Source organism: Ptychodera flava, chromosome 11, assembly GCF_041260155.1.
Source record: "Ptychodera flava strain L36383 chromosome 11, AS_Pfla_20210202, whole genome shotgun sequence".
Classification (NCBI taxonomy): Eukaryota; Metazoa; Hemichordata; class Enteropneusta; family Ptychoderidae; genus Ptychodera; species Ptychodera flava.
The window spans coordinates 19,750,297-19,777,506 of record NC_091938.1 but is presented as its reverse complement, the minus strand read 5'-3'; the positions used below and the strand labels follow the sequence as shown (position 1 = coordinate 19,777,506).

The 27,210-nt window shown below is 36.3% G+C and overlaps 1 protein-coding gene across 1 annotated transcript; it reads left to right on the top strand.

Moving 5' to 3' along the window:
- Positions 1 to 1,927: 1,927 nt before the first annotated feature.
- LOC139143734 (puromycin-sensitive aminopeptidase-like) lies at positions 1,928 to 27,210 on the top strand. Its single transcript, XM_070714273.1, has 19 exons — positions 1,928 to 2,135; positions 2,831 to 2,912; positions 5,064 to 5,260; positions 5,673 to 5,780; positions 7,706 to 7,906; positions 8,434 to 8,564; positions 10,757 to 10,827; positions 11,227 to 11,270; positions 12,079 to 12,243; positions 12,489 to 12,593; positions 15,948 to 16,182; positions 16,825 to 16,961; positions 19,791 to 19,925; positions 20,393 to 20,612; positions 21,307 to 21,449; positions 21,682 to 21,738; positions 22,035 to 22,142; positions 22,792 to 22,944; positions 25,516 to 27,210. Exons 1-19 carry the CDS (start codon positions 2,010 to 2,012, stop codon positions 25,699 to 25,701), a joined length of 2,604 nt encoding a protein of 867 aa, XP_070570374.1. The 5' UTR covers positions 1,928 to 2,009; the 3' UTR covers positions 25,702 to 27,210.

Sequence of the window (27,210 nt, the reverse complement as noted above, 5' to 3'; positions counted from 1 at the left end):
GAGGGTAGGATCGCATAAATAAAGACTGTAATACGATACCGTAAAAGACCGACCCACATCTATATCAGATTGATTTTAGTTACAACACGAAAACTATTTAGTCGTTGAAATCCCAAGCTGTGCGTTCGTAGCCAATTTTTGAAAAAATCTTGTAATCACACTTCAGCAAACATTCTAGATAACTTGCATTTGATTGCAAACCATCTTAGAAAAAAATGCAAATGAATACAATTAATGGAGCTTTAAAGTCTCTACAGTGTATGCTTTTGACGAAAGTACGTCTGAATATACGTGGAAAGTTTTGATTTCTGTTTCGCAGTGTGATTCTCTACTCTAGAAGGAGCTTCGGTTATGTAAAATGTGCCTCTGGGACAGATATTCGGACTTTCAAACTTTTGGCCTATCTATTGTCGGGGCTCATTTTGAGGTTTATGCGGTAAATAAAGTTTTCACAAACTTAATTTCGTGAAAATCCGGAATTTTACTTTCCCCATAGAGTTAACACAGAGAGTGGCGGCCGTTTTGAATGCCAAAGTCGGCAAATATCGGATAATTTGTTTCTCTAGTACCAACATTTTCACGCCGTTATTGTTCTCGATTTTGAAAGAGAATGGTTGAGGGTTTTGCCCATTGTTTTTCTCGAGGGTCTGTGGTTTGCCGGAGGATATTTTTAGCAAAAGTTAGTCTTTCCATAAGAGGCGCAAATTACTTAAGGCGCTTTTAAGATAGTTTTCATCAAAATACACTAACATTTGTCTGTCTTACTGTCTATCTGTCTGTTCTTTTCTGTCTGTATGCGTCTGTGTGTCTGCCTGCCTGCCTGTCTGCCTGTCGTATGCATGTATTTCATGATTCAGAGTACTTAGCGTCAATTCTTGAAATGTCTAAAATGTCTTAGTATGTAGAAGCGAACTGTGTGCGGATCTTGAGATTTTGACCAAGTTACGCGTGAATAACAAACTGTATAGGCCTATTCCTGCAAAAATCACTTATTGAAAACAAAATATTCCTACCACTGAATACAAATTTATTCGAAATGAAATTCTTAGTTGGTGTGAAATAACGTTTGAGCATGTGGAAAAGTTTACTGTTACAAAATTGTTACATTTTAAAAACATTTGTATTTAAAAACCTCAAAAGTTGCACATTTTACGCGTATTTTCAATACTGATATATGATCTGTCAAATCAATTTCGACTAGAGTATGGAGTCTTTTAAGATAAGTGATTGGTACATACTGCTTCCAGATATGGTGAAAAATGACAAAAAAATCATATGATATTTAATATATAATTTTAGTGGCAAATGTCACTCTTAAAGTCTTGTGACCATATCTGTCAACATTTCTCACATCGTATCTGGTATGAGTTAATAAAATGAAAAGGTTTACTAAAATTCGATCAAATACGATAACTATTGAAACATTACGGTTTTGTTTAATTTTGGTATAAGCTTATGGTTGTGGAACCTCGTCACCTGCTGTGGCATCATGCTGTGGACATACTTGTGGTTGTTCGAAAATATTTCTCAATCATAAACTGATAAGATTATTATAGTATTCATAATTGTTGGTGATCTGAATTCTAAGGAGAAAATGATATGTTTGTTGTTGGCGTAAACAGCAAGTATCGACTTTCAATACGAGCAAAACAAAAGTTACTGATATTATTTCTGAGAGGGGGCGCACTAAAATGTACAAAGCAGATTGATTTTGAATGGTGAGAACATTATGACCTAATTTCTTCTGCCTAATTTCTTCTGATTGTTGATGGAATTGTAGAGGTTGAACAATTAGCTTGCTAAGTATCAGCATTAGCAGAAATATGTACCGCACATATCGGATACTGCTTCAAGTTCAAGTCCGGATACAGACAGCGAGTTTCATGAACTTGTCGACTGCAAACTATTGGAGTATACAGCTAACAAACAAGCTAATCGGCGTCTGTCAAAACCACTTCCGCATTGGTTTCCAAGCACGAGTCAGCAGTTTCTTTCATTCTTGTGCAGTCATGTCTGGGGACAAGAAACCTTTCGAGCGCTTGCCGAAGAATGTGATACCAAAGAATTACAACCTCACTTTGAAGCCAAACCTGAAAGCGTTTACCTTTGACGGTGACGAAACAATATCAGTGGAGGTAGGCAAAGACCCGTCTGCAAACACGTGTATTTTTGCTATGCATTTTGAACGCGGTGTACATACGTCACGGCCGCAGCAAGTATCACATATGGCTCAGTTAATAATGAAGCCGGAGAAGCGTAGTTTCACTTTCGCTTCTCGAAAACTTCGTCAAAAATTCAGTATGAAAAAATATTTTAAAGAGTTTTTAGTAGGGCGGGAGGGAGGGGGAGGGAGAGTGAAGGTGGGGGAGGGGGCGTCCTTTGTTACGAGATTCAGGATGCAATAGCCCGATATTAAAGATTGCGTATAGTATATGAAAATGTAGCCCTACGAGTATGGCGAGAGTGTCCGCCTTTGGCTACGCAGCCAAAGCCGGACACTCTCGCCATACTCGTAGGGCTAATGAAAATGGTGATGACTGTCAATTCATTAACAGGATTGCGCTGTCTTCTGCTTTTTAAAAGTAGTGGTATACATTTTGAGATAACATATGCGAATTTTGATATCGTATACTGGTATTCTTCCATTTAAACCGCTCAATTGTTGTGTTGCCGCTTTTCCATTGAACAAAGTGGAATATTATTTCACAAAGACATTTCACTCAAGCAAGGAGACAAAGCCTTCCTAAGCTCTTTTACGGGCTGCTGAGAAGGATAAGCCACTGGTTAATTAAAATGTGGTTCATAATTGAATTAAAAAAATCTTTTATAGGTGAAAACCGCCACTGACAAGGTCGTTCTCAACTGCCTTGACATTGAAATTTCAAGTGCAACATACAAGACTGGAGACAAAAGTAAGTGAATAGATACTTTTTCCATGACAACAAGTGAAACATAACAGCTCTTCTGATACTTTAATTTCAAAAAATTGAAAGTAAAACTTAAAAGTTTGATCAAGACATCCAGGACACTATTTAAACTGTGCTTTTTATTCACATTACGATCAGATTTATATGCAATCAGGAATCACAGCCAACAGATGTTGACAAAACATTATTTTGCACTGGCTTTTCAAGGACCAGATGTAACGATTGAATCCTTGCATTTCCAGTATGTTTTCTCTTCTATGTATAAAGAAAGTTCTCTGACATGTAAAACTCAATTTCCTGAGTAATTGTATATGCATTTATGCAAATTATATTAATGAGCATTATTTGTATATGCAAATCAACTGCTCATAAGTAATTATGAAAGGAGATTAGTGTTTTATAATATTCATTGATTTGTGTATTCGCTATTCTGTTTCGCTTAAGAAAGTTTTACATTTTACATGATCCGGTAATGATAATAGGTCTAATGCAAATATGAAATTTCCAAAACTTCCAATATTGATTCAAAATGAAGAAATGTCTTAAGTTAAATGAATTGTTTCCAATGATGTTAGCTGTGTGTTTACTGACAACAGCCGTTGTTGGTGTAACTAAGATCGGTGGATCATACAATAGCATCTATGCAAATCTTATATTAATGCTTGTCACAACCTGCAGTTGACATACCTGTGTTCTTTCATTTTTAAAGTGAAACCGATTTTTATTTTGCAATCTGTAATGTGCCAGTAATTTTTAAGATAAAGAATACTGTGCTGCTTTTCATAAAAGTTCCGATATTTTTTATTTCATTGAGTTTATATCAATCAACACTTTTTCCTTTGATTTTGATGTGAATTGATTGAAAAGAATTTTAGGTTCAGTGAAGGCGTACTCTAAATTATGTATAAGGTAAACTTTTCAACTCTGCGCCATGGTTACATATTGTGTTCAGTTGAATTCTTGCTTTGGATACGTTGAAAAGTACACGTAAGTGTCAAAGATCATTCAAACTTTAAACAACTTGTTGATGCATGGCACAAGCGTCACCATTGTGTGGCTCGCAAACTGGAACAAGATTGGATGGAACAAGATTGGTATTCAAGTTAACATTGTTGATACTTGACCAGTGTTCCCCCTAAGATTTTTATATGGGTGCCCAACTCACGCTTTAGTACCTGTAGGGTACGGCGACTACAGAAGAAGTCATGTTGCATCTTCTGTATATATGCTCATGTATCGAGTTACTAAAATCTAGTCATGTAGTAGTCACAATGTACCCTGAACACGTACGCGTGCACTGTGTTGGTAGCAACTGTGCTGCAAACAAGCGCTAGAACTCAAAATGCTGCTGGTGGATTCAGTGCAATAAAGTGTGGTTCATAAATTGTCTCTGTCTGCCGCAGAGCATAGAAATCCTATTTATGGAAGAGTGATTTTACTTTAACTATTGGAGGAACAATGGTACAAATACTGGTAGTTCTATGATTCAAAATAACTTGATTTAAATATATATATCATAATTCTCTGGGTACAAATACTGGTACTGGTAGTTCTATGATTCAAAATAACTTGATTTAAATATATATATCATAATTCTCTGGGTACAAATACTGGTACTGGTAGTTCTATGATTCAAAATAACTTGATTTAAATATATATACCGGTATATCATAATTCTTGGGTACAAATACTGGTACTGGTAGTTCTATGATTCAAAATAACTTGATTTAAATATATATATCATAATTCTCTGGGTACAAATACTGGTAGTTCTATGATTCAAAATAACTTGATTTAAATATATATATCATAATTCTATGGGTACAAATACTGGTAGTTCTATGATTCAAAATAACTTGATTTAAATATATATATCATAATTCTATGGGTACAAATACTGGTACTGGTAGTTCTATGATTCAAAATAACTTGATTTAAATATATATATCATAATTCTCTGGGTACAAATACTCGTAGTTCTATGATTCAAAATAACTTGATTTAAATATATATATCATAATTCTATGGGTACAAATACTGGTACCGGTAGTTCTATGATTCAAAATAACTTGATCTAAAAAGAGATTGTAATTCTCTGACAGCTGCTTACTGAAATACAAAGTTTCATCATTTCAGGTGAATCTGCAACTGTGACCTACAGCAAGGAAGATGAAACGGCCACCTTGACTTTTCCAAATCAGCTGGAGGTTGGAAATGGTGAACTGGGCATTGTGTTCACTGGGGAACTCAATGATAAAATGAAAGGTTTCTATCGCAGCAAATACAGCGCACCAGGTGGAGAAGAAAGATACTGTGCTGTCACTCAGTTTGAAGTAAGTTGACACTAAATATTTTCTATGGTAATACAAGCACTAATGTCATAATTTGAAAGTTTGCAAGAATTTCAGAAAAGTTAAAATTAGGCCTTACAAAGAAATTATTTTGTTTCGTGCGTATATTGATCTAGATATAAGTCAGCCCACTTTTTCGGTAGAAACAAGTATGGGCATGCGCCGCCGAATAGATCATTTCACATAACCCTTAAACATGGGTTGACTTTTCATCTGGAGAAAAGCTAAGCTGGTTCAGGAAAACCTTCACGTGCAATGGAATAACAGTAAATGAGCTGAATATATTCCCCAAATTTGTCCAGAAAGTCCCCAATAATGGGTCAATTGTGGCAGATAATCGACAATTAACATGCCATGCTTCTGATGGGGTTCAAAACTTGTTTTATGTTCATAGGCAACAGATGCAAGACGTGCCTTCCCTTGTTGGGATGAACCTGCCATCAAAGCAACGTTTGATATCACCTTGATTGCCCCCAAGGATAGAGTTGCTTTGTCTAACATGGTAAGTCACAAGGTCAAACATGGTAAGTCACTAAGTCTAACATGGTAAGATGCTAAGGCCAAGGCAAATACATCATCCCAAACAGTATGTTGTCATAATGTAACCAAGGTAATTATTTGCACAAGGCAGTAAGTACTCCACTTGAAAATCATTCTCGAAGTTCCTTTATTGAAACAACTAAATTGACATCACCTTTTGGCAAGCAATACACTTACAAAGTTGTGACCTTCCACACTTTACAGTCAGTACTTAACCCCCCCACCGTTCTCTGACACCAGGTGACAAAATGCTGACATATGTCATACCACTATGGCTGAAGTAGCAGTTTCATTTTGTCAGGATATTCAACTTAAAGCAGGATTCAAATAATGTGCACTATTTGTCTGAAAGTGAAATTGTCTGTTTGTAACATTTTTTGAATATGTTTATATGCTCTGCTGTTAGTTCTGCAGAATTTATCAGATAGATGGATCATCCGTTGACTTCCATCAATAAGTTGTCTGTCAACTTTGCATTTCTTCTCTAAAACCACCTCTTAGATAACTTGAATATTTGGAAGATACAGGTAACTTGGATAATTTGCATATGAAATGTTTTGGGACTTAGTTTTGTTCTTTTTATCAAAACATCTGTTATATCAGTGTTGATTGTGATATCAATTGAAAGTCCATTTTCCGCTATGTGCAAGTGAAAGTTTGTAAAAACAGTACGTTTTGAAAGACTATTCCAGTACATTTCTAGAAATTAACTCTTAAACAGAATGCAAAATTCTTCTTTAAAATATGGCCCCTCTCTTGAAGTATCATGAGGAATGTTCCATTCTTTGTTAATGAAAAGTAAGTGCATTACTATAAAATGTTTAATAATTGTAACCAAGTAATCTTTATGGCCCTGATACGTTTTTTGCGGCCCGAGGTCGTGCGGAGGAAGGGCCCGAGTTTGTGAGGGCCCGTACGCCCAAGGGCCGCAAAAGCCGTATCAGGGCCGTAAAGGTTTTATCATATACCTTATAGAATGATAAACATGTAGTTTACATAATATTCAACATTGGTTAGGAGATAAAAATGCGTGCGATATCAAAAATTCATCGCAAATTGTGTCAGTTTTTCATAAATACGATGGCCGCTTCCTGTCGCGGATTGACATACATAATGACGTCATTTGTTTACCTGCAGAATTCTAGAACGCGCAAAGCAACATTCGTACTATTGCGGACCAACGGAGATCAAGGCTGAAATCGAGGTGTAAGAAGGACAAAAGCGTGATGTCAATTTCTTGCAATTTATACTGAACAGGCACGCACTTAGTATACACAGGATTTCACTAGAATTTAGAAATAAAAGCCAATATCACCGGCGCGGCTCCACTGTCGCCACGCGCAACTACGATCTGAGCGAGCAGAAGTTTTCCTAATCTCGCGCTGGCTTTGTGTACGAATGGAAGGTTTGCGGATAGCAACGCGCGTAGTAACCAGAATCGAGATAGTTCAGAAATGCACGCGATTGCCCATATTTGAGCACCAGGCCGGGGCGTGATACGTAAAAAAAATGCACGGATCTGAGGGCACTTTTTCCCATAGCTTTACACAGGCACGTGAATGTAGGTATATGATAATAATTGTCTATAAATAAAGCATAAGCAACAACATGGGAAACCAGTGTGCTCTCAAACTTGCATGTACCAGTACTCCTTTCACCACCATTGTTTAGCCCTAACCAATTGTTATTCAGGGTGAGTGTAGACTTTTGAAAATTCAGATGCAGTTCACATATAGGAACTAATGATATGAATTTGTTGTTTCTCTGAAACAACTTTTTTGGAATATGTTAAACTTTGTGATTGTAGCCCTGACTGGATGGAGAACTTCATCAAGCAATTAACAGAATTTCTGTATTTATTTTACTCTCCTTGTCAAATTTTTGCAGCCTGTAATTGAAGAAAAGCCAAATGACAAAGATGCCAACTTGAGGGAAGTAAAATACGACACTACACCCATCATGTCAACTTACCTCCTTGCGTTCATTGTCGGTGAATTTGACTACGTGGAAGATAAATCGTCTGATGGTGTTTTAGTCAGAGTCTACACACCAGTTGACAAGAAAGAACAAGGAAAATTTGCTTTAGAGGTCGGTATATTATTTCCATATCAGAAAGATGGAATTTCAATATATAAGAACTGAGTGATGGCCACTTTTTTACTTTGTTTATGATTAGTTCAGTGTCTTTTATTGAATATATAATAAAAATTTGTCATATTTTATGTTAGCAATTATGCTGTTGTTGATATTTAAGATATTTTTTGCACATACTGTAAAGTCGGGGATTACTGAAATGTTGACTTTTCACAGATAAGCTATACATGTGCATCAATGAAGTTTAACCCTTGAGTGCTACAATTATTCCCACCAAAATTTTAGTGAAACATTTTCACCCATTTTTATTAATTTTTCTGTAATTTTTTGATAATTTTGGACCAAAGGGACATTACATTTTATTGGCTAGTAGTTTGTTATTAAAAAATTTTGACAAAAATTAAAAAAATTGACTGGAGCATATTTTCTAAAGGTGATAAAAGTTGACTTTGGCACTCAAAGGGTTAAAATGTCAATAAAATACAAGTCTGTTGTACATATTCTACATTTATCGATTTCAGGTCGCTACTAAGACTCTTCCTTTCTACAAGGATTATTTCGACATAGCGTATCCGCTTCCAAAAGTAGATCTCATCGCCATCCCGGATTTTGCTGCTGGTGCCATGGAAAACTGGGGACTCATCACATACAGGTAAATCAACACTGGAAATGAAGGGCAGTGTTACGTGTAAATTAATACAGAAATATCTGAATCACACACAAAACGCAAACAACGAAGATATGAACGATGTGTTAAGTTGCTTTCCCTTTATTACATTACAATAAATACTGATAAAATGAAATATGGTGCCTTCCCTCTGCATATTCCACATGATCGATGTAATACATGATGTAGTAACAAGTGATTATCCATCAAACAAAATTTCTAGAGAAATTCAAACTAAATGACATCAATAATACAAAAGGGCTATTCAACACACAGCTATTTATAACAAGATTGGAACTAATTTGGAATAATTGGACAGTGAGTAATGTCGGCTTAATTTGCAAATGTAAGCTCATCTGATTTTCTTTTTACTTGTTTTTATGAGTAATTTGTAATATTTCAACACTCAGCTATAGGGCACCAAACAAATTTGAGAAATTTGAAAAATATGAAGATCCAATTATCCCAAATTAGTTCCAATTGGTTATATATGTTGTTGTTGTTTAGCTCTATGGAATTAGACTGGGAAAGGTTCCAGTATGCATTATCCTCAAAAAATCAAAAATCAATTGCAAAACAAATTCAGACATGTATCTCCATAATGTGGGCATTATTTGTAATTACTACAAAATTTTATGAATATTAAAATTGAGTCAAGATATTTACAATTTAGATGAAATATTCAATAAAAATATTTTTAATACACGTTTGGAGTTTATAGTTCTATTCTACATGCAAATGTCTTTCAATTGATATATCACTCGATAGTTTAAAAGTAAGTTTAGAGTACTTAACAATGGATTTTGGTAATTTTATATCAGATTCATGCAAATTAGGTACCCGTGTGAGTTATGCAAATTAAAGAATTACAGCCCTAATTGGCAGCTGCATATTGTCAATTTTTGTGAAGCAGAGATAATAGGCTTTCAGACGACGTTTGATATGGCTTTATGATGTGGTTCTAAGTGTTAAAATGATTAAGATATCATTATTTATAAGGGGAAAATATATTGTTCACACTAATATGAAAACATTTTAGTAAAATCATATGTTGGATATCCATTTTGTATTCTTCATGCAAATACATTTCATGTGATATATCACTCGATAGTTTAAAGTATGTTTAGAGTAATTAATAAAAAATCTAATTTTATTTCACATTTATGCAAATTGGGCTCCCATGTGAATTATGCAATTAGGCGCTATGGCCGTACTTGACAGCTCACCATTGTCTATTTTCTTCAAGTAGAGATAGTAAGCTTTTAAATGACGTATGATGTGGCTGTATGATGTGGCTGTATTTTTAAATTTTTTTAAATATTGTTATTCAAAAGGGGAAAATATTTTTTTCAATATAAATATAAAAATTTCAGTGAAATCAATTTAAATATCTTTTTGGATATCCATTTAGTATTCTACATGCAAATAACTTTCATTTGATATATCACTTGACAGTTTAAAAAGTATGTATAAGAATTTAACAATAAATTTCTAATATTATATCGCATTTATTGAAATTGGTTACCTGTGTGAATTATGCAAATTAGGTGTTTATGGGCCTACTTAGCAGCTCCACATCATCAGTTTTCTTGAAGTAGAGATAATAAGCTTTGAAATGATGTATGATGTGGCTGTATGTAAGGTGGGTACATTAAGTGTGAAAAATAGGTGAGTCTGCTCGCCTAGACAGCATGCATGCAGTAACAGCAGTTACGACAGATACAGAAAAGCACACCTCCATCTAAGCCTTCTGTTGCTACTGTCTAGCCATTAACAAGTCCATATACAGTACACATGTGTCCATCTTGTTCAACTCTGTAATGCTGTACTTGCAAACTCAATACCATGCTGACAGGCAACAGGTGCTGCTCTAAATGTATGTAGATCAGAGTTCATTCACCTGACACTAGTACCTGTACACAAGGTGCAATACATTTTCAATATGCTCATGTAACACAATAACAAGTTTGAATAACACGCCACCAATCAAAGCTGATGAAATCAAAGCAGAAAATAATCTAAAATTCTCGTAAATAAACCAAACGTCAAAAGTGTAACTGTTTTGGATTCTTCACTTTGATGAATAAATCAAGAAAATGAAGATGCTGGTTCATGACTAAAATTTTGAATGATATCTAACTATCATTTATTTTGTGTATTTCTTATTTTCACTTCAGAGAGACTGCTCTGCTGGTTGATCCAAAGAACTCTTCTGCCATGGCAAAGCAATGGGTTGCACTTGTTGTAGGTAGGTAACATAATGTAGTGTTGTAAGACAACTGTTGCACACAAAATAATAATACATATTTGACTAGTTCCTGCTCTATACAATGAAGCTGTTGTGTGTTTCAGCTAATTGAATGAAAAAGAATGCGAAGTTTATTGTCTTAGGTGTACAAGAAGAAGACTTGAACATATGACCCTGACACCTGTTGAATGAATAAAGATGACAGTGTCACTGAAGAATCTCTTGGAAAATAGAAGTGTGGATGTACCAAACAGCACTGTCCATCACCCGTCCATGTTCATCCAGTTCAGCTATTCAGGAAGAACCAGAAAAATACCAGTTTGTCAGTGTGGAACAAGAAAAGTACTCTATCATATCTATGGTTCTTTTGACAATGATGTTGTGTTTTGTTTTCAACAGGTCATGAACTGGCTCATCAGTGGTTTGGAAATCTAGTTACCATGGTAAGTCTTTAACGTTGTCATCTAATGCCTTGTTACTGCAACAAGTCCAAAATCACATTTGACAGCAATTGGTTTTGTGCTTAACCATCTGGTTAATTAGGGTTGCTATTCATGTAGGTCAAGACCAGTAATCAATTTTCTATTGGCCACCACAGTTGCCTTGACCTAAATTTTCCTATAGTAAAACATTAAATGCCAAATGGCAGAAATCCTATTGACAGGTATTTAATCAATGTCACTGATAAATGTGAGCTCAAATACTGATTAATTTTGCGATAGTGATGAAAATAGCGCCCCCAGTGGTGTTTTTGTTGAAAATTCATGCTCATTACTATGATTATCATGGGCCTTATAATTGCTGCGGTATAACCACAGAATGTTGCAGTTATCTTTCACAACAATGTTCAATTTGATTCAAGCAGACAATAATCTTTGCAAAAATATTTCAAATCCCAGCTAAAACCAAACAAGGATCAATGCCAGTATCAAAACTCAAGGTCAACGCTATTTTTCACCCAAACTATCTTAATGTGTAACATACTGGGAAGTGAGTGACTGGTCTGAGAGCATTTTCATATTCAGCTAACAAGTTTAGGACTAAGGTAGATACTGAAACACACCTGAAAACCCCCGGGCTACATCCTCATTATAGTACAAATCAGTACTTGTCTAAGGGTACCTTTCATGGTGTATATATACAAACATACCCTCTAAGATAATGTTTAGTCATACTGCAGCTTAGCATGGGCCCCAGCATTCTTCAGCAGTCATTGCAAAAGTATAATAATTATGATATTTTATTTTCCAGGAATGGTGGACCCATCTGTGGCTGAACGAAGGCTTTGCATCCTGGATTGAATACCTGTGTGTGGATCATTGTCTCCCGGAATATGACATCTGGACACAGTTTGTCACCAATGATTACACTAGAGCTCTTGAATTAGATGCCTTGAAAAACAGCCATCCTATTGAGGTATGTGTTGGTTTTTGACTTCATTTGATGCTAAAGATGCACGGTCTGTTTGTCTCCAAGAAAGTCAGTGTTTTCTCATGTAGAGATGTTGTTACTCTTCAAGAATAAGACACATCTCTATCCTGATCTTCAAGACAACATCTACACAACTCATCTTTGCATAAAAGATCATGGTACAACATTGATAAGTTTTATCAAGCTCTATGCAGACCAATGATACAGCTTTGTACATCATTCTTTCCTAGGTACCAGTTGGACACCCATCAGAGGTGGATGAAATATTTGATCTCATCTCGTACAGCAAGGGAGCATCAGTCATCAGAATGTTACATGACTACATTGGAGATGAGGTAACTACATGAAAATTATTACATATGCAGGGCTGTAGCTTGAACAAATTAACAAAAAAGGCAAAACCTTGCTTAGTTTTGGGTAATTTACATAAATTTACATATTGAAAGTGCGGTAAATTGGGGGGTAGGACAGCTTACTGATGGTGAGACTACAGGCGTGCCATACTCAGGATACTTACACTCTTGCTAGCAGTATATTCTTCTATCCCACACATGCGTCTAACACGCGCTGGGACAACTGCGGAATACACCGCAAGCCCTAATGCAAATACCCCAAGTAGGGCACACTTGCATTCTGTTGGCCTGGGGTTGTGTCATATTATGCCAGATATTTCTGCCTCACACTTGACCACTGTTTGACTCAAAACAAGTTCCGGCTGTACTTGTCCATCTTGATCCACACCTTACTGTGAGCAATACACAGATTCTTTTCTGGAAAACACTGTCATATTTAACGATGCGACTCAGGTTCAAAGGTCAATTTAGCAATTTTTTTTTATTTCAAATTTCGAACCACTGACACATGGTCTTTCTTGGGGAAAGGTGTTGGGTCACATCGTACCGGGAAATTCCTGAAATATTACTAAAATGGAAAAACTATCAGCTACACCGCGTGCCATTATTTCCCTTTTGTCTTAACGGTCGCGGATTACCGACCACGATATCTTTGATAAACACGCAGAGATTATGTATAGGCTTTGCGGTATAGTGCGCATGCGCTAGCTTCAACGTTATGCTCAGCGTTTTGAACTCCGCATGTATCGGTACGGCAAACACGTCGAGCAGACCAAAGCCGGCGCTCGCGCTCCGTACCGTCGAAAAAGCAAGCGAGGTCCACAAAAGCGGACCTGAAAAAGACGGCAACGTGCGCAAAGGTCGATTAAATGTAAAACAGTCCGACTTTGACTCATACTCCCTGCAATAACGATCAAGAATGCAGTGAAGAGTCAGATTTGGCCGAGGACGCAGACGATAACGGACACAACTATGAAAGTATTTGACACGCTGCTTTTCGAACATATCCTAGGTTATGCTGATTGCATACCGAGTCCAAAAATTAGCCTGAGCGAGATGAAATTCTGTTAGTTGCGATAATTTTATCACTCTTGCTGTACATGCTTGGTGTTAGTATCGTGTTCTTTTATATTTTAAACTCGAGTTTTCTATCGTGCAGTCTTTTCGTGTCTGCTGAGAAACCTTGAACAACACCGTACCCGACAACAAGTGACATTTATGTCAAGGAGTTTCCCAAGCCAGTGCAGGAGTTCATACACACATAATGTAGATTCACAAGAGCAAGTTCACCGATCTGCTAATTTTTCGAAACGAAATGCAAATATTTTTTTTTATTTCATGCCTTTTCTTTCTTTAAATATAACCCAAAAATTAAATTACGTCAAACGTGAATTGCGAGGGTTCACAAATGATTATTGTGTGCGTGTTGTCTAAACTTATCAATTACCCACAGACTCCACAGCTGCTAGCTGGACCTCAACACTGAACGTAAAACAAACCCGGCTCAACTTCTAGAAGTGCTGAAACTAGCAATTTTTGCTATATGAGGTCAGTCATCGAAAGTTTGACTAAAAGTAAAAATCTCCGAAAAATAATAATGTGTGCGCTGGTATTGCGCAAGTCGAGTGATTCCACTAGCTGTGTAGACTAGTCGATACTTTGTCTCTCGGAACACGCTGTCGATGACAGCCTGCACTGTTTCTACGCTACGGCGTGATTATTATTAGTTTGATAAAATCGGTACAAGAACACATATAAATAAAGTTTGAAAAAATAACACGAGTCAATCTCTCCCGTCGTAACGAAGGGCGACAAGTTTGCAGTGCGGTGCAAAAGCTAAGAAAATACAACAGACATTTTATGTTGTCAAGAGTTACATGTGTTCGTCTCATCTTGAGGTAGGAAAACTAGCAAGTGACGTCCCGTTCGCACAGTGTCGGCGCTAACATGAACTTGACAATCACTTTTCACAAAGAACATGCATAAATTGCCGATCGCGAGACAGGAAGTAGACAACTTGAGTCAAGAACAAGTGAATGCCCGACGCGATCGCGCGACGACAGCACACAGGTCTCGATCTGATAGACTTTTTTACACAAGTTTCGACGTCTTCGTCTTGACTGTGAACACTGGTAACCAGATTGTAACCGTTGAGTTAACAGTATACAGTTAATATGCTAGTTAAACGTTCCAAAAATGGATTAAATAGCTAAGTACCCCTCTGTGTTTGTTGTGTAAATACCACCACTGCTGGCACTAAGCATTTGCCAGTTTAGTGTATAATTTCTTTCTATTTTCACACGATCTGCAATCCTAAACATATTCAAAATTCCCAAAACTGACTCTAAATATTTCAACTTATTCCTGGTATAAGAAAATTCGCAGAAAATAGTGCGCGAGTCGGACTTCTTGGTCACAATGTGTGACGCATAGGTCGTTTACACAAATCGTCGATTTTCTCAGTTCCGTTTTTGGCAGTGCGTACATTATTCAAATAAGTATAAGTCGGCGGCGCCTGGACAGACTAGCCTGATTTTTCACCTGTGGACAGTGAATGAATATATCTGAAAGACCGTGTCTCAGATTTCCGATAAAGGGCCTGAAGTGAAGATATCCTGACAAACGTGAACAAAGGCCGATAATTTATGCAAAAAACGTCAAGTTGACACTTTGAAGGTGCATTGTGCGAAAACAAAAGCGAATTTCAAAAATCCGGGACACGGTTTTTTGCCCAGTATACCCAGCCGTCGATTGCCGTAAACAGATCACCAAGGCCGATTGGAGATTTGTACTTACACTTTTTTGAGTAAAAAAACTAAAAAACACGTGTTTTGAGTAAAACAGCCGTATGCACATGTTTTTGAAAAACTAACAAATTTTCTGAACTCTTCGGTGACCGAGCAGATAAAAAAAGTACCACATGTCGGGTGTGTGACCACGTCTTCTTTGTGAAAATGAGGATTGAAAATAAGTGACAATGAAACTGAGTCGCTACCTTAATTGTCGTTTCTTCAGATCCAGTTCCTTGAAGTACAGTTCAGTGAAACGAAATTCAATGGAGTTGAAAATAATTGTGTTATCTTGTGTGATCCTGAGATGAACTTCATTGATACTTTTCATGGAAGTGAAAATAACCCAATTCATATCCATAAGGTTCACCTCCAGCCACTGTATACATTCAGTGTATTTGTATGTTGAAATCTCAGAAAGAAATGTGTAAATTTGCATATTTTGTGTAGATTTTGACATAACTCTTACAAGAGAATTCTGAAAATTAAAAGTTCATAGCTTCCTTTCACTCCGTCAATCAACAGCATTTATCGTTTTGGTTATCAGGATTTCAAAAAAGGAATGAATGCATACCTTACTAAACACGCATACAAGAACACCTTCACAGAAGATCTATGGGCGTCCCTCGGTGAAGCCTGTGGTAAACCCATTGAAGACATCATGTCAACATGGACAAAACAGATGGGATTCCCTGTCATCAAGGTGTCAGCCAAACAGGAAGGCAATTCTAGAGTCTTAACACTGACTCAGAGTAAATTCTGTGCTGATGGCGCTTCAGAAGGTAAGGAAATAAAGACAGGAAAAATAAGCTTGATAAGATCAATACACATGAATGTGCATTGTTGAAATAGAGATCAATTGTGCCAAAGCAAAGTACAATAAATTCAGTAGATGAAGTTTTCTCATCCACATGGTTATGAGGACTGAAAATCACTGTAAATGCAGAAAATTCTATGATGTCAATATTAACAAAAAAGTGTATTTAACATACCTATTTGTTAATCAGATAGACATTTTTAACAGGTAATCTGGTGTCCAAGTTACCTATTTTTTCACCCTGGCATGAAAGACCAGTTAAAGTTAACTTGTATTGTAATCATGGCATAGCAATAGGCATCTTACTGCAGCTGATATCCCTACAGTACTGCAAAATCAATGATCAAAAACAGATTTGGTGACCAGATGTATACACTTTTTATACCTTTAACAAACAAATGCAGCATTTTATATGTATTGATTTGAGGAAATGCAGAAAAGCTTGAAGTCAATCCACTGTTTCCACATTCACATAATCTACTTTCAAAATGTTTAAAAATTATCTGCAGCACATATTCTGGCTGTTCAGTGACTTTATTTACAGTGACTTTGAGTATGTACAGCTGTACCTTGAAGTTCATACTGTAGTTTTATTTGGCCTTCACAGGGGACAAAACTCAATGGATGGTTCCAATCAGCATCAGTACCAGTGCTAATCCAAGCAAAGCAGCTCTCAAGATTGTGTTAGACAAACCTACAACTACAGTGACAATTGACAATGTTGCCCCGGATCAGTGGGTCAAGGTGGGTGCAAGAATATCATTATTCGTGCCGTGTTTTAACATTAGTTATTCAAGGTAGAATGTGCCTCAGGGATAGAAATTCGAACTCTTAAACTTTTACAATATTCTTTTGGCCTACCACTTGTGGGGGCTCATTTTGAAGCTTGTGGAGTAAATAAAGTTTTCACTAGCTTACTTTTGTGAAAATATGGAATTTTGTATCCCTGATGGAGAAAAGTCAGGGATGGCGGCCATTTTGAATTTCAAATATTGGTAAATAATGGGTAATTGTTTCTCTAGTACAAAAATTTGCACTGTGAACCCTGATTTTTATCACAACTGGAAGTTGTGATATAGAGGTGGTTTCAACTGGTGTTTGATGTCGTCCATTTCCGTAAACGACAAAAAGTCAAAAACTGCTGAACAGACTGCGTTGATATTTGATACCGATACATAGACTGGTTCCAAGGTTCCAATTCTGAAAAATGGAGCCAAACGGAGCGCCGGTTAGATAGTTTTGGGAAATTTCTAACCCCCCTTTTTATCTAATTGATTTTAGGGGTTTCATATATGTAGTTTTGGAATGTACACCAATCCTGCATTGTGGACTGTTTTATGAGTTGTTGAACAGAAATGAGGTTTTGATGAATGTTAGAAATATGCAGGATGGCTGATTCGAAGTATAAGAGATTTCTATGGTCTTTTGGGCATCAAAAGCATTAAAAAAACATATTTCATAGTTTAGATTCTCACTTTTGAGATGACCCTAGGCATTTGTTAAGTAAACATCCTTGAGTCAATATACAGACTTTGACATTCCAGAGATTAAGTATCCACAACCTCACATGTTACAGTCTTTCACTACAATGGTATGGCCCAAACCCATTGTTATCAATGGAGAGTGTGGACCTGTCTACAGGAAATTGGGGTGAACAGGTTAGACAATGACGTTACAAGTTGTAGGTTAGTTATCAAGGTAGCACCAGCATAGAGTCCTGAGCATCTGTCCATGTGTTCTCACAGCAAATTACAGGGAAAAAAATTATTTGAGAAGTTTCTCTCCTTTAAATAGAAGTATATTACAATTTAAACCTGTCATGGATAGATTGCTCTCAAATGATCTGAAACACAGTTATTGCCCATTAGCAACAAATCTATAGCAAGATTTATGTAAAGTTCATGAACTTACATAAGGTATTAGACAAAAGATGACCATGACTTTGCTTCTTTTCAACATTTATTTCAATCAGATTTCCCCAGCTTAGCTTTACTAACTTATTCATACCTCATTATTCTTACACTACTGTTATACCTTATAACCACAAAATTTCAAGAGATGCATATATGATTGTCACTTAACAAACAATTTACAAATATGTCTTCTGCTTTTTCTCCATATACATATACATGTCTCTTTTCTCATAAAAATGAGCTTAAAATCGCAATGTGAAAAATAGTCTTTCAGCTATATGTTGCTCATTGACTTCGTGGTCTGTCTAATTCACAGTGAGTGTGGTTGTTGATAAATGCCGATAATACTAGGCGGTCATTATGTCCAAGCGCCATTGGCGGTATTTTTTAACATAATGACCATAGTCATTATCACATCTGGAAGTTGTGATATAGGGTGAGCTTCAACCGGTGGTGGACAGTGTCCATTTTCCGTAAACGACAAAAAGTCAAAAACTGCTGAACAGACTGCATTGATATTTGGTAGAGATATTCAGACTAATTCCAAGGTTCCGATTCGGAAAAATGGAGCCAACGGAGCAGCAGTTAGATAGTTTTGGGAAATTTCTAACCCCCCTTTAACTAATTGATTTTAGGGGTCTTTCATATATGTAGTTTTGGAATGTACACCAATCCTGCATTGTGGACTATTTAATGAGTTGTGGAACAGAAATGAGGTTTTGATGAATGTTACAAATATGCAGGATGGCTGATTCAAAGTATCAGAGATTTTCATGCGCTTTTGGTAATAAAATTGATAAAAAACAACATATTTAATGTTTTAGATTTCTCACATTTGTTATGACCCTTAACATTACAGACTTGATGACATAACTAGCTGCTGGACCTTTTTACTGGCGCATTGATTTAAAGACAAAGATCGTTTTATTTTGTAATAAGGACGTGTGATTTCATAAACATAGTCTATTAGCCTGGAAATGTGATTTTTGCAATATTGCTTACCCCACTGACAAACAGTGTGGTTTGAAAATGGCTGGAATTCGCTACTTCGGGACTTTGTTTTCTGTGTGCATTTACTGACAAACTCCAAACCCGCAGCACCTACCCATTCAGTATTCATGTACAGGTGTACCCAGAGATAGAGTAGTTTCACAAATGTGCCAGTTGTGATCAAGTGCCATTGGCGCTATTTTTCTTGATCTTGAAAGAGAATGGTTGAAAGTTTCATGAGGAAAGTTTGAGGAAAGTTGACGTCTTTCATTTTAAAGACATAAAGTACCTTAACCCTTTGAGTGCCAAAGTCAATTTTTTCACCTTTGTAAAATATAACCCAGACAATATTTTTTCAGTTCCAAACATTTCAGATTTTTTCCAAAATTTTGACCCAAAACTGGAGTCTGTGTAGAGTCCTATCCATTTGGTCCAAAATTTTCAAAAGAATTCCAGAAAAGTTTATAAAATTTGGTAAAAATATTGCGCCAAAATTTTGGTCAGAAAGATTACAGCACTCAAAGGGTTAATGTGACATGCTGATATGTCACATACACTGCTACAGTAAAATATTTATCTTCCCATATTAGGTAACTTGTATATTTGTGCTAACTGAATGCACTACATAAAATTTGTTAATATGGTTTGTTGCTTCTAATCTCCCCCACAGCTAAACCCTGGAACTGTAGGTTTTTACAGAACTCAGTATTCAGCAGAAATGTTAGATCTGTTGATGCCAGCCATCAAAGACCGATCCTTACCAGCAAGAGATAGACTGGGACTCATCAATGATCAGTTTGCACTGGTAAGTTTCAGAGACATGAAATCTATCTGTGAGCTTGATGAAATATTTATCACAATTGTTAAGCTACATGTACAAGTCAGATTATTCTGTAATTTTGGCAAATTGCCAAATTTTTTGCAGCATCTAAGCATTCCATGAATCCAATTCAAAAAGCTGAAACTATGAGTTAAAATTGTTAACAGTCACTGTGCAGGACCAGTTTCAAAACGTTTATGTCGTAATTTCTTCATAGTCAAGAAGCTGTGTATCAGATGTGTGTACAGACCCTTTAGCTGTGTAGAAAAATTAATACATGAAACAGAAATGCTATAACCATCAGGTAAAAGTATGGATCTGCATTGTGTGATACTGAAGTGTGGATACAAATTTTGAGTGCTACAGTTCAAACTTAAAATTTTTGAGTGTTTGAACTGAAAGAAGTTGAACATTTTCAAAAATTATCATGTGTTGGATTTTCTATCATCCAGGCCAAAGCCGGTGAAACCAGCACAGTGGAAGTGCTACGTCTGATGGATGCCTACAAGAATGAGACTAATTACACTGTGTGGACCGACATCTGTAACACACTGGGGACACTTTCAGGGTTACTGATCCACACAGACTTCCATGATAGCCTAAAAGGTTTTGGAAGAACTCTGCTCTCACCTGTTGCCGAGAGACTCACATGGGATGCAAAGGATGGAGAAGGTAAGATGTTTCAAGTATTGATGCAGCAGTAACATTTCTATCAATAGAAAAATAGCTTGTGAATTTTCTCTTTGCATTCTGTAATACGCAGTACAGTCGACCAGAGTATAAATCTGACACACATTTGGGCCACTGAATTGCTTTTATCATACCAGTCAGATATATTTCTTGTTCACTGTGATGTTTGCTTTGGTAGAAAAATTTGATCCTCTCAACTTGATAGAGAACACCATCTGAAGCATATTTGATATATGGCCTTCATACATACTTACATGTACATACAGTACTAAAATGAGAAGTAAATGAGTCGTGTCAGAGTGTCAGTTAAAGAGTATTATTTTTACAGACACACAACATCAAATCAATGTTGTAAGATATCTTTCATTAAAGTGATCAAGCATTTTGCTAGTAAATACTGGTAATTTCAAGTGTTTCCTTGGCTTAAAAACTCTACACCAGAGTTTATGTACAAGCTACTCAGTCACTGTAAATTTGCATACATTCATACATTTGAAAATAATTATGTCAGCCTCAAATACTCACGGAACATCAAGAGCAGAAAAGAGTGTTTGGAGTACACTTTATTTTGTTGTCACTCCTTTCATCGCTGATGAACATTAACCAGGCAGGATGAGAATTCTATGAATGATACCTATGTATGTTTTCTATTTATTTTCTTCTCTTGTAATTTTAGGTCATTTGGATTCTTTGTTGAGGAGTCTGGTCATACTCCGCCTTGGTCGCTTTGGCCATCCTGAGATTGTCGCTGAGGCCAAGAAGAAATTTGAGGCCCATGCAAGCGGACAAGAGAAAATTCCGGCGGATCTGAGAAGCCCAGTAAGATACTCCATATTTTTGTATTGCATCTCATGTAGTTTTCTATAATGATTCAAGGATGGGGAAAAGAAGTGGTCCCAGTGTGTGGATTTCTTTCCTTGAAGTACAATTAGGAAGAAGCAACTCTCAAGACTTCAACTCAGAAAACTTGACATGTTGTAGTGATTTCAGTATCCAGACAGAATCGTTTTGATTTTTCATAACCACCAGACATTTTTTTTCCCCATTTCAGGTCTACCATGGTGTGTTAGCACATGCAGATGAAGAAACATATAAAGCAGTGATCAAAGTAAGTTTTATCAGATGTCCGTTTCTTACAAAAGACTCATGGAAGAAAATCCTGTTATTTAGGATGGTGTTGGTGATTACAATGATGCCAGCGGTGATGATGATGATGATGATGATGATGACACAACGATTTGATGATTTATGATTATGATGATGATGATAGCAATAAGGGTGACAGTGATAGCAATGATGATTATGATGATTATGAGTTCAATGATAAGATTACAGTGAAAGATGACAATGATGGTGATTACTGATTGTAACCATGACATCAATTATTTTTCTCATCCATGTCAGTTGTATAAGGAGCAAGATTTGCATGAAGAGAGGGAGCGTATCATGAGAGCAATAGGAGCTGTGAAGGATAAAGCCTTGATCCAGAAAGTCCTGGACTTCTCACTGAGCGTAAGTATCCTTTGAACTTGGAATATTATCTAAAACAGGTACATAACGTATGTGAAAGTTGTTGTCTGCATGAATTTTGAAACTTTACTGAAAGTGTGGCTGATTTCAGTGTTATCTTGATTCAGATCATTTTCTCTTTTACCCATATGACCAAGTGATATTATGTTCTGAGTTGCTACAAAAATGGTTTCATTTATCTAAAACCGGGGTCAAATGAATGCATGGTCGCCCATTCATTCAGAATCTGTCATTAACATGTCCAACAATATAAGCAGTATCTCGTATCGAACAAAATTCATGAAAAATGGCCGACTTTGTCCCTTTAATGATCTTCACAGCTTTTCAGGGTTTACACCAATATACATGCAGGCGGTCTAGTTTTGAGGGGAAATTGACAAAACTACAGAGAAAATCATTTTCACATCAAACTATCATGAAGAAATGCAAACATTAGTCTATCTGTGAAGAGCAACTTTTGAAAAGTATTTTAAATGTCAGCCAACTCAAATGTCAGTCATCATGCAAAAAACGTCACAGAAGGTACATTTATTGCAAACTCTGATTTCACTAAGTTAGTTTTTGTGTAAAAAGTTTGCATTTCCAAAAAGAATCACAGTGACATAAGATATGTATATTTTTGACTTGTCAGGATGATGTGCGATCCCAGGATACGGTCTTTGTACTGACTGGTGTGGTCGGTTCCAAGGATGGACTGGAAATGGCCTGGAAATTCCTGCAAGATCGCTGGGATGAACTGCACAAACGATATGAAGGTGGCTTCCTGTTGTCCAGACTAGTCAAGGTATGTTTGTTGCGTATTTATTCACCTCCAGGATGAAATCTGTCTGAGTCATACTGACTTGATATTTGATGTTTATACAGTTGCACACACATAAATAAGATATGCTGCAAAACTGTTGGTGTGACTACTCTTACTCTTAAAGCTCCATAAGCTGTATCTTTTGGCTATTTTTTCATACCTTTTGTTTTGTGGTTTCCCCACACTTTCTGCATTGAATCCCCAAACTGTAATTTAATGCCACGTATTTAGCATATCAACACAACCTATATGAGTATCATCTACATTGTTATTGTTGAAAATTGTATTCAAGTCTGGACTAGAATTCATTTTTAGCTCACATTTGGTTATACCCAATGTGAGTTTATCGTATAAGCTGAAGTCGATGGCGTCTGTATGTATGTGTGTATGTATGTATGTATGTATGTTGTGTATGTATGTATGTACAGTATGTCCGTCAACATCAAAAACATGCAAACCGCTGCAAGTTTCAGCTTGGTATTTGGTGTGTGATGCATCCTGGGCTATAGATGGGATTTTGTTCAAATGAAGTCTGCATTGCCAAAATTATGCAAATGAGCTTACAAAATGTGAAAATGGTCAAGAATTAATAACTCAAGAACTGCTCTTTTGATTGCTCTGAAAATTTGTGTGTAAGTACCTTAGGTGAACCTTATACAGTTTTACAAATATTGTGAAGATATCATTAATTTTGTATTTTTGCTGAATTTTTTGGTGATTTAAAAATTCTTCTTCTCTAAAACCGCCAGCCCAATGGCTCTCAAATTTGGGTTGGATCTTTGCGAGGGTGTTACTCTTCTAATTGTGTTGAAATTATGACAAAATTGGGAAAATACTATTCTGGAGCGATTTTGTCATTTTTGGTCAAAAAATCTTAAAAACTATTTTCTTTTAAAACCCCTGGACAGACAGCTTTATATGTGGTATACAGACGTACAGAGATGACAATAGTTAGATATGTGGAAATTGTCCTGAAATATACAAATTTGTATTTTTAAGACAATTTTGTCATGTTTGGTCAAGAAAACTTGTTCTCAAAATTACTTGTTTGATAGCTTTGTAATTTGGTATAAAGTCCCGGGGGATGTTATTAGACAAATTTCTGCTCAAAGTGTTGGGAAACCCCGAAATTTGTATATTTTAGGTAATTTTCTCAGTTTGTGACCTTAAATGACCTACACCAGCACAGGATATGTTGTGAGATAGTTTTGAAGGCTGTGAACATAATTTTGTCATATTTGGTATCAATTTGTAGGAAATTTTGATCCAGAAAACAAAGTTGAGGTGAATTTTTTCATTGCGGACCAATTTTTGCAACTTTTCTATGTAAGACATACAAGAACTGATGACAAATTTGGATCCAGGATAATTCCAGATGTCGTAATCACCGCCCACAGTGGGAGGCATTTCACTATCTGTAACTAACTTAAGTGCTGTTTACATTAGAATGATAACACTCATCCAATTAAGTAAAACTCCCCAAGGTTTTAATACATTTCCTGTCATCTGGCGTTATGTAATACCAAGGGATGGAACATTTGATATTCAGGAGGGGCTAGGATCTAGAAGATTGATGAGGTAGCATTACTTTTTTACCAGATCCCTTGTACATTTTTTTACCCGCTCCCACCTTTTCTTTTTATCAAGCCTTCTCTGTCTATTTTTTGTTGTTGACATTTGCTTATGTATTTAGGATCTGCTTGTCTCATTGCTATAGAAGTTGATATGCATGTTCCTAAAGATGAACTCCAGTACCTAAGTTGGAGACCTTATTTGCTTTTGACATTCTTGTTTTTCCTGGTTTAAATATTTCTCAAATGGACACATTTCAAACCAAATGTGAGCACACTGTCCTTGACGGTATTTTAAACAATAAACAATGATCACTACACACATACAAGCTGCGTTGACAAAAAGAATACTTGAAATTTCAGCATGACAAATGGATTAGGGTCAGACACTGTAGTTGATATAGAGAAGCAGAATACTGAAAAACTTGCCACAAGTTACAGCTTATGTCCCTTTAAAGTGTCTGTAGCTGTAAACTATTGATGCTTTTTGCACTATCTTTATATTTTGAGTTAACTACACTTACTTGTTCTACTCCCCAAAGAATGTTGAAATACACAGTATTCAGCTCGTCAACTCGGTCTGTACATGTGTAGACTGCATTGTTATTGTTGACAAGTGAATTCTGGTCTGTACTCGAGTTCAAATGCAAACAATAACTTTACTTTGCGCATAGACAGTCTGTGCTGACAAGCTAAATAGCTGGTGTTTGAGCATGCTTTGGGGAAGTACAACAAGAACTTTTAATTGACATGCAAAACAAAAGTAGTGAAAAAATTATCAAAAGGTAAAGCTACTAGCCCTTGAACACTACTGGTTGGTTTGATTTGCATTATATTTGACAGAAAGGACATTTACAGTTACTGTTCTACAGTCATTTTATTATGAATTTTAATGAACAATCATACCAGATGGCCTCATCGAAGTTTGCCATAAATCCCATCACAAATACCTTTTATCATGTGATTTATGTCTAATTTACAGTACTGTACAGAGGGCTTCGCAAGTGAGGAGAGGGCCAAGGAGATTGAAGAATTCTTCAAGAACCACAAAGCTCCTGCAGCTGAGCGTACAATACAGCAATCCCTTGAGAACATCCGTCTGAATATGAAATGGTTAGCCAGAGATTCTGACAAGATCAAGTCATTCCTGACCAGCAAAGCAGAGTGACTTTACCCCTCTAGGCTCTAGCCCTCACCCAGAAGCCCTGTAAATGGTCTGATCTGCAGTCTGGCAGAATCTATTCTCTGACTGCGCAGGGGTGATCAGCTTCTAAACCGTGCGTTACGTGACAGCCTATTGCAAATAGAATAGCCTTGCCAGTTCTCTTTTCTGTGACTTTTCCTCTTTCAATCTTCTCATTTGATGAGCCATCAGAAAGATAATCGCTACAAAATATAAACAAGAAATGTTTGGATGTTGCAAGTAAAAAGTGAAACATGGTGGAAACTAGCTGCACCAGTTTGCTCAATCATAGATCTTTGAAATATATGAAGATATCAATCTAAGGTCATCAATCTGACCAACAAAAACGAGACAGTACTTTCTCTGTAAAATTCATTATGTTTGATGAGTATTGCTCTTCACTTTTTCTGTTGTATTACAAGTATTTAACCTGGGTTAGCATAAAAAACTGATGATGTGTAAGGCCACTAATACAGTAGTTTCTGGTCAGCAGAACTAATAGAGTAGTTTCTGGTCAGCAGATGAAATGTCCTAGGACATTTCATCAAAACTACTCTGCCATTTCTTTCTTCAGAGATCTGATGCGAGTGATTACCAGTATAATATCGGATTTAACTGAAATGTTGTTAATGATTTAACAGATTTTTGTCTGTAGAGAATTTGGACACAATGGTTTAATAAGGCAGCTCACAAAGAGGAATTCCATCCTCATTCGATCCATTATATTGTTTTTTTGAAACCCATCAATGTTTTCGTAGGAGACATGTTAACTTTTCCAGCTCACATAGTAGTGATTGTCATCTTTATGTATTTTGAGATAAGGTTACCGTCTCTGTGTTACAAGATCATCAATTTGATAACGTCATGTTGTATGCATATGTACTCATTGTGTTGTGATCACATTGCTAAAATACTTGTTTATTGTGTAAAAGGCTGAATATAGGCCAAAAAAAAGGAAATGGGTGTTTCTCGCCCTCACATACATCAATCTAGACCTACATGTACATAAATCTGCTGTTTGCATTTGCTTGAAAATATTCCGTATAAATGACGTTGTTCTACTCATAAAAATGAAATATCAGTGTCTGTAAATTCACATGTGCATGTGTACCATTCTTAAGAGTGAACTCTACTGTCATAATCTTTCTCACATGTCAGAATTACCTCTGCATTCAAACAGTTCCGTTCTTTCATTTGAATAAAAAAAACCCCCAAAAGTGTTTTCCTTTACAAAATTGTTTGAAACCTCGAATGAGAAACAAGTCTATTTTTTTTTTGGCCTAACCAGTCCAGTCAACTGAATATTGTGTGCTGGATATTTGCATAAATTTGAATAATACAGTCTTTTAAAGTGACTTTTAAAGTGACTCCAGCAAAGCCATCCATTTTGTGTGACCGAGAGACTTGATGACAATTCAAATAGTTGTAGTGTTCATATATATGCAAGTTTTGAATTTGTGACAAATCCAGAATAAAATTACCGCAATACAGCAA

Excerpts from the sequence above, each read along its gene's own strand:
- LOC139143734 (XM_070714273.1), top strand. The coding sequence starts at position 2,010 with ATGTCTGGGGACAAGAAACCTTTCGAGCGCTTGCCGAAGAATGTGATA. Across the intron at positions 2,136-2,830 it reads ACGAAACAATATCAGTGGAG|GTGAAAACCGCCACTGACAA; the intron begins GTAGGCAAAGAC and ends AATCTTTTATAG. Across the intron at positions 22,945-25,515 it reads TGTTGTCCAGACTAGTCAAG|TACTGTACAGAGGGCTTCGC; the intron begins GTATGTTTGTTG and ends TCTAATTTACAG.